Genomic DNA, 12382 nt, shown 5'->3' with positions numbered 1-12382 from the left:
TTTTGTGTATTAAAGGCGACTTATTGCGAATGTTCTTAGACATGTTTGATGAAAATCGGTTGAGCCGTTTAAAAGTTATGGGGGGGTAAAAGTGGAGAAGACTGACCGAATGTCTTGCAAATATACTCGAGTGCGTTCTCAAATGCAAGCGCGCTGAAACAGAATATTGATGACTTAATCGAGAAAGAAAATTGGTGGGGGGAAAATTGGTACATGGAAATCCGATTTTTATGTTGAAATAAAAATAAACAGTTTTCTTTGATCCGGCTTACAAATGATGATAGAAAGAATTTCTGGAAATAAAGTGTTCTTGTTTTTTACAAAAAAAATCAATTTCATTTATTCATTAGAAAGGATAAAGGATAATATATACAAGTCCCAGGTCGTTCCTTATTTTCATATCGTCTCGTATACCTGTTGCAAAACAAAGTTTTCTGACGCGTCTGTCTGTGAATAAATGATATTTTATTCATAAATATGTATGTTGAATACGATGCATTAAATTGAGAAAAGAAATTTTCACAGGTGATGTACTTCTGTTGCCGCTATAATAAGAAATATTTAAAAATATAATAAAATTGATATTTAAAAACAAACAACAATATTTTTTTATGCATTAACAAGATCAAACCAGGTAGATCAAAATCAAAATCAAAATTCATTTACGTAAAGCAGGCTCAGTTTACAAGCACTTTTGAAACGTCAGTTGACTATTTGTAAAGATTCTACCACCGGTTCGGAAGGCAGGTTCTGCTGAGAAAAGCCGGCAAGAAACTTAACAGTTGCTCTTTTTTTTAAATTATACCTTACCTTATCAGCCGATAGTCATCCACTGCTGGACATAGGCCTCTTGCATAGACCTCCAAGCACAACAGCCGCCAGCATCCAGTGGCTGTCTCCCCGCTGGATGTCCTCGGACCAAGTAGTGGGGGGTCGACCAACACTGCGCTTTCCGGTGCGGGGTCGCCATTCCAGCACCTTGGACCCCAACGTCTTTGAACTGTGTAGCCTGCCCTTTGCCATTTCAGCTTCGTGATTCGCTGACCTATGTTAATGAGTTTGTTTCGTCTGCGGATCTCCTAATTTCTGATTCGATCACACATATAAACTTCAAGCATTACTCCATCGTCCGCTGTGTTTTGAGCCTTCTAATAAGACCCATAGTTAGCGACCAAGTCTCGAATGGAGGTCATGACTTTACAAAGTTCCGGTAGTCTTTCTTTATTCACTTGGTATTTATTTTAATGGGTTAATGAGTTATGAAAATGAGTTCCCGGAGCGGTATGACGACCTCGGTGACGCAGTGGTAAACGAGCAAAACATTTACAAAGCGCTTGTATGAATATGTGAAAAGATCGTATCGAAATTGGCAAAACTAAAGCAATAGAACTCAATAGGTACGAGTAGGTGGTGTGAGGTTTAGCTGATGGGAGGCTTCGGCCGTGGCTAGTTACCACCCTACCGACAAAAACGTACCCCCAAGCGATTTAGCGTTCCGGTACGATGTCGTGTAGAAACCGAAAGGAGTGTGGATTTCATTCTACTCCTAACAAGTTATCCCGCTTCCATTTTAGATTGCCTCATCACTTACCATCACGTGAGATTGTAGTCAAGGGCTAACTTGTAGAAAATAAAAAAGGTGTATTAATCTAAAATACTGTCAGACGACTCATGCATAGTTCCCGTTTCGGTGGGAATACGAGGATAAAATATAGCCTATGTTACTCGCAAGTAACGTGACATTCTATTAGTATAATAATTTGCGAAATCGTTTTAGTAGTTCCAGTGATTACAACCCAAGAAACTTACAAACTTTACCTCTTTATAACATTAACTGTATAAATAAACTAGGAGATGTCTGCGTCTTCGTCTTCTAAGCTCCAAATTCCTCTAAAAACAGAGGTTCCCAAACTTATTTTCTCATACCTGTTTCTATAAAAAACTCGACAAAAAATATGATTAGATTCACCTATGGAAATGTTCGTTGCAGCTGAATCAACAGTCACCACGAAATAACATTTAAAAAAAGAGAGAATTTATTAGAATTTATTACTTACTAGCTGACGCCGCGCGGTTTCACTCGCGTGGTTCCCGTTCCCGTAGGAATACGGAGTTAATATATAGCCTATAGCCTTCCTCGATAAATGGGCTATCTAACACTGAAATAATTTTTCAAATCGGACCAGTAGTTCCGGAGATTAGCGCGTTCAATCAAACAAACAAACAAACTCTTGAGCTTTATATATTAGTATAGAGTTTATATTATATGTAATTAATTGATTGTGTGTAAATAACAAAAAGTCAATAAAATTGTCCAGGCAATAAGTTATTTCAGCCAACTTTAGTTTTTGATATCTATACTCACAGCACAAGGAAGCAATCAATTCACAAATTATTTTATTTAGAAAACATTCCCATTTGATATGAAACCAGATAAAGTTTCGTGGACCCCGCTTATCAATTGTGAAACCCCATTTTTATGTCACGTCAACGTAGACCCTCGCTGAGTCTTCCCTAGACCCCTTTGGGTCAACCTGAGCCACTTTGGGAATCGATGCTATAAACAGAAGACCGGGTCCTGTAGTAGGCCTTTAAAATTAGGATGAGGATGATACATACTCGTATGAAATCCAAGTTGCCAATTCACTCATAGGTTTTAACACCCCCATTAGTTTCGTGAGTTCGTAGCATTATGTTAGTCATCGGTAAATACTTTGACTATCGAATATCTTTCACAAATTTCTTAAATACATGAGTCAAAAATGTTTTTGGCTCGCTCTAAATACTTTTCATTAATTTAATATGTTATGAATGAAACGATTTTCATTCCTAAAATATTTGATACAGATATTTTGGGTATACGTATGAAGATAGTTGTAAAATTCTTGGAGTTTTTAGTTTGTATGAACTGACTTGTAGGTTCAGTTGAATGAGTGCTCGCTCCCTTAACAAGATCAAGGAATTATCTATCATCATCAGCCTGTATCCGTCCTCTGCTGGAGATAGGCCTCTCAGAGGGCGCGGCACCAAACACCATCCTCCGCCTTCCTCATCCAGCCACTTCCTACTACCTTATTAATGTCGTCGGACCATCTAGCTGGAGGGCATCCTACACTGCGCGTGCTGGTACGTTGTCATGTCTGCCCCAGCGGCCATCTGTTCTGCGACAGATATGACCCGCCCATTGCCACTTCAGTTTATTGATCCGTCGATTAATTTCGTTTTCCTACGGATTTCCTCATTCAGAATTTGATCCTTCAGAGAGACTCCTAACATTTACCATCTAATCTAATTAATTATCTATACTAGGAGTATAATAAGAAAGACAAAACTTATTCTTGGCGAATTGTTTAGATATTTCAGAAAATTTTTCACTCTCTGTCGGTCTGTTCAAGCTAATATCCAGAACTGCACAATTAATTTCAAAGTGATACAAGGGGCCTGGAGTAACATATAGAAACGCGGGAACGGAGTCGCGTGCGTGTACTAATCTATACGAATAGTATATATATATATATAGCTTTTATAAGACTTTGTTTGTTTGATTGTTTGTTTGAACGCGCTAAACTCGGGAACTACTGGTCCGATTTGAAAAATTCTTTCGGTGTTAGATAGCCAATTTATCGATCATATTCCATACGTTACGTGCAACCCCTGTTTTACCCCTTTCTGATTTTTTTTTTACTTCGACAGGCGCCACAGCTCTATGGTGTGCAGCGGGCGCCGGACACTTAGGCATAGTCAAACGCCTGGTCAGGGCTGGGGCGAACGTCAACCATGCGACCCGGACACTCAGCACGCCGCTCCGGGCCGCCTGCTTCGACGGCCGCCTGGACATCGTCAAGTACCTGGTCAGGCATGGCGCTGACATCCACAAAGCAAACAAATACAACAATACGTGTCTTATGATCGCCGCGTATAAAGGACATTTGGATGTGGTGAGTACTTAGTCAAACGTTTGGTCTGGGTCATGAACCACGTGACCCGGACACTCAACACAAAATTTGTTGGTGCTAGACATTTTGGTATAGTCAGGCGCCTGATCGGGGTCAGGGTCAATGTTAACAACGCCAACCGATTGAAATTAAGTTTTACACACTTCCGGGGTTAGTTTTTCTCATCACGAGAAAAATCTTCGTATTTCAAGACGATTTATCTGTCAAACGTTTTTGTATTTTTTGAATTCGAACGGCATCTACTAAACATACAAAACAATTCATCAATTTATGTCCAGTTTATCGATTTACGCTCAGATAACGTAAAATTGTAAATTTTGAAAATTCCCCGAAGGTCATGAAATTATTAATTAACAATTTCACTGTTGACCAAGTAATCAATATTTTCTTTCAGTGCACTTTCATTTGAAACCCCACTCGATTATACTTGCAAACATTCGGTTTATCTTCCCCACTTTCACCCCCCACAACTTTTAAACGGCTCAACTGATTTTCATCAAACATGTCTAAGATCACTCGTATACAAGTCACCCTTTTTACAAAAAAAAAAAAACTAAATCGAAATCGTTTTATCCTGGAGTTTTGGTGCCACAGACAGACAGACAGACACGTCAAATTTATAACACCTCTCTTTTTGCGTCCGGGGTTAAAAAGCGTATAAATTCAGCATTTTTTTAAATTTAAATATTTAGTATTAAATAGTATTTGTAACTCGTTGTTCAAACACTTAAAATAACTGACACGGCAAATTTTGCAAGTAGATTTGGTAAATTCATTTACGTAACAATGAGTTGCTAAGTTTTTAATGTTCATATGAGCAAATCTGTGTCGTCACAACGTAGTCCAATCACTATTTTAAGTGTTGGTATAGAAGGAGATAAGACTGTTTACATTATAAATACAAATATAATTATGTTGAAGATAAATAATAATTAATTAATTAAATGCAATTCATACCTAGAGACTTCACAAGTACCATAGATTCTCTTTTGCTTCTTCATTTTCTGTTAAAATAATACCTATATTATATTTTTTTACGCGCGTCTCTTTCCAAACCCATTCACCTTGTGTGTCTTGTAATACTCAAGTGTTTTTCAGATAGCATGGGTACGGTGACAGTTCATAATACGTAGTATTATCGTGAATCGCGGCAAAATTTCAAGAGTAAACGAAATGTCACCGTACCGTACCGTATCTGAAAAAAACTTTGTAAGTAACTAGCTGACGTCGCGCGGTTCACCCAACGTCCATCGGTTCTTCGAACCATGTGCCATGCCCATTCAGCTTCGCGATTCGCTGAGCTATGTCAGTGACTTTGGTTCTTCTGTGTATACGAATAGGCAGCGTAATTATTTTTCCATGATCTATGGTCACTGTTGCTGCTCTTCCCAGGTCCAGTTCCTGTTAGACAGCGGCGCGCGAGTGGACGAGAGGGCGCTGTGTGGAGCGACGGCGCTGCACTTCGCCGCGGAGTGCGGGCACGCGGCCGTCGTGTGCGCGCTCATCGACCACAACGCGAAGATACTCACCAATGAGAACGGTGCGTATGGATATTGGACAACCCACCACCTCCCATGGCCCTTTCAACCTCTCGGTAATTTTGGCCGAATCGAGGGAAGGCGAACTCTTTGCGTGTTCCCGGGACACCTTCTTGGCTCCCTACAAGTTATTTTTTCTTTTCGCTCCTTGTCCCTTGATACCTAACAAATGAACTAACTAAAAATGGCTATGTAGTTAGTTTGTACGCCGTAGAAGTAGGTGCGAGAGGATTACCAGCAAAATCTCTCTATAACTTGCTTAAAGACCTTGGCCTCTCTAGAAGTGCAGCTAGTTCTATATTAGAACGAGTGCCCAAAGCTGCTCTAATAGGATCTTACCAAATTTGGCTAGGCAGGGAGAACAACACGAGCAGAGAACGGGAAGTGTTGATCGATCGTCAAGAAATTCCTTAACCCTACATCCTGTAGTCACAAGTTCAGGACTCTGCTCGGAGTTCTTCTCTCTACCACGCGATAGACCCGGCATCCGCACGGTGAATCCGTGGAACGCTAAAATATTCGTCTCTCTCTCCCTCTTCTGGGGCTGGACGACACACGTCTTTGAGATCTATTGCCCGCCGCGGTCCATGCACCACCTTCGACCGGTGGTCAACGGCCCAGAGCGCACCGCCTCGCGTGCCACCGATGCGCGAACTCCCGTAGATTGCCGAAGTGCCTGAAGTTTGACGGCCTCCGTGGCGCAGTGGTATGCGCGGTGGATTTACAAAACGGAGGTCCTGGGTTCGATCCCCGGCTGGGCAGATTGAGATTTTCTTAATTTAAGGCCGTGGCTAGTTACCACCCTACCGGCAAAGACGTACCGCCAAGCTTAGTAAGCTCTTAGTTATGTTGGTTTCCTCACGAAGTTTTTCTTTCCCCGTTTGAGTGATATATAATTTCTTAAAATGCATTTAACAGAATAGTCGATGGTGCACGCTCTGAAGCGGATTCAAATCTACGTTTTCGAAATCGAGGGCAAAGATCATATTCACTTGGCTATCACGACTCTACAGGTCTCGGCTTGGACAGTAGTATCTAACACTGATATTCGTTACTCTTTAAACAGCTAAAAGCGCTTCACTTTGAGATATCTTACAAAAAACCGAGTGTGATTTAGACCACACGATTGACGTAAAATTTCTATCAAAAATAAAATTATATTTGAAAGAGAAACTAAAAAATTAGTAGCGGTTAGTAGCGCCATCTCTCGTCTCACAATTCAAAAAGTCGACAAAGATTAAATTTTCATAATTTACTGTTATTTTATTATAATATTGTTGTTTTGTTTTATCGCCAGGCATGACTCCACTGCAGTGCGCTGCGGAGCGCGCGCGCGTGTCGGTGGTGGAGTTCCTGGCGGCGCGGCCCGAGGTGTCGCGCGCGCAGGCCATAGAGGCGTACGAGCTGCTGGGCGCCTCCTTCGCCAACGACAAGGAGTACTACTGCTTACGGGTATTCATCATCATCAGTCATCATCGTCACCTATATATGGCTCACTGTTGAGCCCGTCTGTCCTCTCACGATGAGAGGGGTTAGGCTAATAGTCGACCACGCTGGTTCAATGCGGATTGGCAGATTTCACATATGAAGAAAATTGAAAAAATTCTCATGATTCTCAAAATTTAAAAAAAATCAGGATTCTCGGATTTCCTCAAGATTCCTTCACCGTTTGAGACACGTGATATTTGATTTATTGGCTTGATATGTTTATTAGTATCTTGTATATGGCTTAAAAATCGCGTACAATAACTAAACTAGATTTAAATTGTTATGATAAATCTCACTTTTAATTTAAAGTATTTTCAATTTACTGTGGAAATGAAAAGACACAAAAGACAGGTCCTTAAAAGTCTATGCTAATGCGAAGTTGTAACTTCGCAGCTTTAATATTTTGAATTGAATTATTTCAACAATAACAGTGGCTCGTGAACCTGACTTCTGCATCCCTGGTCGTGAGTTCGATTCCCACAGCTGAAAAATATGAGGATACTCATAATAATGCGATCCTTATTATCGTAAACTAGGGTCATTATTCTATTTATTTTATTATATTTTATATATGTATGTACTGGGTTTAGTTATCATACTCTGGTGCCTGTTGTCCTTCATATAAACATTTTTTTTATTCCTTACAATTTAGCCCTTGACTACAATCCCACCTGATTTTAAGGGAGGATGCAATTTAAGATGGAAGCGGGCTAGATTGTTAGGAGGAGGATGAAAATTCACACTCCTTTCGGTTTTGAAAAGGAAATACTAAAGACCAACACATTACATATTTTATTTTCTTATTTTACCTTACAATGTTATCCTATTCGTAAACTCATCGTATTTCCTTATTTTACATTACAATGTTATCCTATTCGTAAACTCATCATTAATCTTAACCATTCTAGCCTAATCACAATAATAAATTGAACAATAGCTCACCAAATCCAACCTCTGTGCTGACCACGTTTGTAACAGAAACTGCGTTAAGTAACATGTATTTGAATTTACACAACAGCCAAAGTTCCATCAAAAATACATCAGGAGTCCGAGATAGTAAAAAACCCCAAGATAACACACGGCTCCCTTTTATAGATTTTTGAATATTAATAACAAAAGCAAATTGACGTTCTATATTTCAATTTCAGTTTAGAATAATTACAATTTATTTTTAATTTTTCAAGTAGGTTTAATAGATACTTTCCGAAAACCATGACAGTTTCTACACGACATCGTATCGGAACGTTAAATCGCTTGACGGTATGGCTTTCCCGGTAACGAGCCACGACCAAAGCCTCCCACCAAAAAATTCATGAAGTGGTTTTGTACCAGATGGCGTACCAGTACTTGCATCGAGCGATGACCATGCGGTACGACACGCGGTTCGGTCAGCTACTGAAGAAGCCGGCGGAACCCATCCCTGCGTATGACAATTGGAGAGAAAGCACCACTATAGAGGTATTTTTTCATCATTTTCACCATTATTATCAGCCTCACACTATATACCTTCAGTGAGCCTCAGGCATAACAAGTTCATAACAAGTTATTGAAGTGTAGAAAAAGGGATTGTTTCAAAGATCTCTAAAAACGCCATCTAGCGGTAGTTTAAAATAACAAAAGTTATTTATTATAAAAAAAACCAAAGTTTCACTATGTCTGTAGATGGCAGCACGCATCTGAAAGCCACGCTCGATTACACTTTTCGTAACGCATTCACTAACTTACTCATTTTAAAGATCTCTAAAAACGCCATCTAGTGGCAGTTTAAAATAACAAACACTTTCACTATGACTGTAAATGGCATAACGCATCTCAAAGCCTCGCTCGATAACACTTTTCGTAACGCATACACCAACTTACTCATTTCAAATATCTTTAAAACGCCATCTAGTAGTAGTTTAAAATAACTAACACTGTTTCATTATGCCTGTGGATGGCATAGTGAAACAGTGACTTCGTAACCACAGAACAGACAACTAAAAGAAGCTAACGCTTTTAGCAATAGAAGTAGCAAGGGGGCGTGGTCCGCGTACACCCGGGTGTGCGGAACATCGCAAGCGTGTCCGCGCATGACCTAGCAGTCTTGTTTTGTTCTGTGACAAAAGGAATAAATAATATTCAACTCTGAAGTAAGGGTGACATATTTCATTTTTCACTAAATATTAAACAGCCATTTAGGCCACGCCCCTGAGTACGCTGGTTTCAATACAAAGAATTGTTACTTTATAAATCTAGTTACCTCTTATATCTGTGTTCGTAACGTATACACCAACTTAATCAATTCACACGTGAGCAAAGAAGTATAAAAAAGTATGTATTCATTGTTCTCGTTCAAGGATGTAGAACGTCTCCACGGCAACCCGCACGCGTTACACATGGAGGGCCTGACGGTCCGGGAGCGCATCCTGGGCCGGAAGTGTCCGGACCTGCCGCACCCCGTCGTGTTCCGGGGCGCGGTGTTCGCGGACGAGGCGCGCTTCGACCGCTGCCTGGCGCTGTGGAAACACGCACTCGCTTTGAGGCATCAAAACCAGGTGCGGTGTGAACAATTGCGGTAGTAGAATGACAACCGCGTTGACAATATGAGTCAAAACGCTGCCGGCCATGATGGTCTATATTTTGTTTCATGACGTCACGTTAACAAATATTTTACCAAACGGAGCATTTGATAAAAATATTAGTTAGATATAATAAAGTTAGTTAAATATAATCCACCGCGCAGTGGTATGCGCGGTGGATTTACAAGACGGAGGTCCTGGGTTCGATCCCCGGCTGGGCCGATTGAGATTTTCTTAATTGGTCCAGGTCTGGCTGGTGGAAGGCTTCGGCCGTGGCTAGTTACCACCCTACCGACAAAGACAAGACGTACCGCCAAGCGATTAAGCGTTCCGGTACGATGACGTGTAGAAACCGATAGGGGTGTGGATTTTCATCCTCCTTCTAACAAGTTAGCCCGCTTCCATCTTAGATCTTGATGGTAAGATCTAAAATGGAAGCGGGCCAACTTTATGTAGGTGCGATTGTAATCAAGGGCTAACTTGTAAAGAATAAAAAAAAATAGTGCTGTGAAAACAAGGTTTTTTTAAGCATATAATAATTAATTTTCAAAATTTTCAGGCTGTAGATAATATGCTTTTTTTGTATTTTTTTTAAACCAATAAAATCTATTACTAATAATCAAAAATTTTCTATTCGTCTATCCCCTTGTTTGTCTACGCTCTTCTACTTATTTTTTTTAATTGGTCATTTTAAAAGTAATGTTTGTGTGTGTGTATAAAATAGTTTGTATTGTTGCAGGTGTCTGTGGTGAAAGACTTGCTGAGGTTTGCTCAAGTGTTCTCACAAATGATTTACATTGGAATTGAATTGCCACTTGCTCAGGTATGCATTTTTTTGTTTCTTTTAATTTTTGTTCAAATATTTTTCCTTTACTTTATGCATTTTTTTACGAGAAACTAAAAGAAAATTACTTCGCCCGCGTTTACAAAAGTGAAATATCCCATTATGCATTGTTAATGGTTCTGTTATATCTCAAACCCTATACTAATAAACATGGGTTAAGATTTGAACCTCAATTTTCTTCAAAGTAAAGTAGACCTAAATACTACTGTTTAAAGTTCACTTTTGAGGTTTAAATCCTAATCCATGTTTATAACATCTTAAAAGATTAACCAGTGTTTGCGATATAAACTCCCAGGTATTGAGCTTTTCCGACACTGAAAAAGAATATAAATAAATATACTTCAAAGTACAAGTCATATTTTAACTGATTTATACAAAACATTGACTTGATTTATACAAATTATACAGGATGCTGGGAAGTATTTCCCATAATTTCAAGGTGTTTACGAATCCACTTATTCCATTTCAGGTATGTTATGTGTTAGAAGCGTGTTCAGAAGAATTGAGAAGAGGAACGAATCGGGTTGAGAAACCACACACTAACCACGATCCGGACGCTTTGATAGTAAGTATTTACTTTTATCTGTGTGTATGTGTATGTGAATGTGATTATTTTGTACACAATTTGATATTACTAAATTAAAAAAACATATTTTTCGTTTTTTTTTTATAAAAATAAACTTGTACAGTCTTTAACATTTTTTGCGTATTTAAATTAACCAAATGTACACACACCATAAAGAAAAAAACCCACTTTTACAGTATTTACTACATATTATGAAGCAAAATAGTATTTAACAAAATGATATGTGTAATTTTCATACTAAAAAATATGATTTAACAAGTATTATTTTACGTAAACTGTAATATAATAGATTAATTAGTTTTTTCCTTACCTATTTTATAGAACCCCTATGTGTTATTATTATTATTAAAAAGAAACCCCAATATTTTTGTTAAAAAAAAAAAAAAATTTTTTCGTCACAAATGTTTTTGAATCGATGATTGGTACTTTTCCACCTTTCTCATTTTCAGTTCTTCTTCACACTAAGACAGTATCAGGTAATTATTGAATTATGAAGCAAATGGAATGAAAAAATTATATATCAATATTTGATTTTTTAAAAATTACATTTTATTTGTTTGGTGAAGATGGCAACACTTATAAATCTTCTACCTTGTTAAACTACTGTAGTTATAAAACTTTTTCTTAGATATTATATAGTTAGAAAGGCAAAATAAATAAATTACCGTTTCGTCAGAAACACATACTCGTAATTTTACGTAGACAGATAAAGAAATAGACAGTTGATTGAAAATATATTCGATTTTGACGTAAATTTGATAACACAACACACTACACTCAACAATTTATTTATTTAATATTTTTAGTACATTATAAGCTGGTCTTTTACTTACAAGTCGGGGCTGTAAATTTTTGCCTATGCAACGTTTATTTAATTTTTTTTTTACATTTTTCTTCTTTGTCTGCCTCTCCGACTAGCGGTCAGAGAGTTCGTGTAGAGGCAAAAAATTATGATTTTTTTATTAAAGAATATTTGCCAAATATTCTTTAAATATGACTATTATTCCTATTCCCCTCCAACTAGTCGGGAAATACTGTATTAGGAGTGGGTATGACAGACGAACGGGACGGGGATCGAACCACCACTTCCGGTGATGAGTCCGACCGCTCTTAGCCACTCTCGCATGTCTCGAATATGTGAATTTTCGCAAAGGTATAAAAATTATCCAGGAAGTCTGTTTTGGAATATATTTGTTTAATCTGCCCACCTCATCTCTGTAAAAAAAATACTCTATATTAGAGTACCCCCCTTTTTCTTTGTATTTCCTCTTATTTCTCTGAGTTTTCTATTGCCACCCCTGATAGTCCTAAACTCCCACAAGTCCTATGTGGACAACCTATGGTTTAGAATGAAAAAACCTTGTCAGTTTTAACTATTAAATCAATATTTTTTGTAGAAAAAGATTATTTAT

General features: G+C 38.4%; 1 protein-coding gene across 3 annotated transcripts in view; it reads left to right on the top strand.

Annotated features, from left to right (window-relative positions):
* The window catches only part of LOC112042940 (protein fem-1 homolog B), a 32607-nt gene that overhangs the window by 6389 nt on the left and 13836 nt on the right, over window positions 1-12382 (top strand). For 2 of the 3 annotated variants that reach the window (XR_008251896.1, XM_024078166.2), the window contains exons 3-10: window positions 3694-3938; window positions 5349-5496; window positions 6792-6946; window positions 8315-8440; window positions 9319-9516; window positions 10280-10363; window positions 10854-10949; window positions 11420-11446. Coding sequence is in view for 2 of the 3 variants with exons in the window: in XM_024078166.2 (XP_023933934.1) it covers window positions 3694-3938; window positions 5349-5496; window positions 6792-6946; window positions 8315-8440; window positions 9319-9516; window positions 10280-10363; window positions 10854-10949; window positions 11420-11446 (1079 nt within the window). In the remaining variant the exon portion in view is untranslated. The remainder of the gene's footprint in view (window positions 1-3693; window positions 3939-5348; window positions 5497-6791; window positions 6947-8314; window positions 8441-9318; window positions 9517-10279; window positions 10364-10853; window positions 10950-11419; window positions 11447-12382) is intronic. The other variant, XM_024078167.2, reaches the window with a different exon arrangement.

The sequence above is a fragment of the Bicyclus anynana genome, chromosome 20 (genome assembly GCF_947172395.1).
Source record: "Bicyclus anynana chromosome 20, ilBicAnyn1.1, whole genome shotgun sequence".
Classification (NCBI taxonomy): domain Eukaryota; kingdom Metazoa; phylum Arthropoda; class Insecta; order Lepidoptera; family Nymphalidae; genus Bicyclus; species Bicyclus anynana.
The sequence above is the reverse complement of the archived record's forward strand: the minus strand, read 5'-3'. Positions and strand labels throughout refer to the sequence as shown.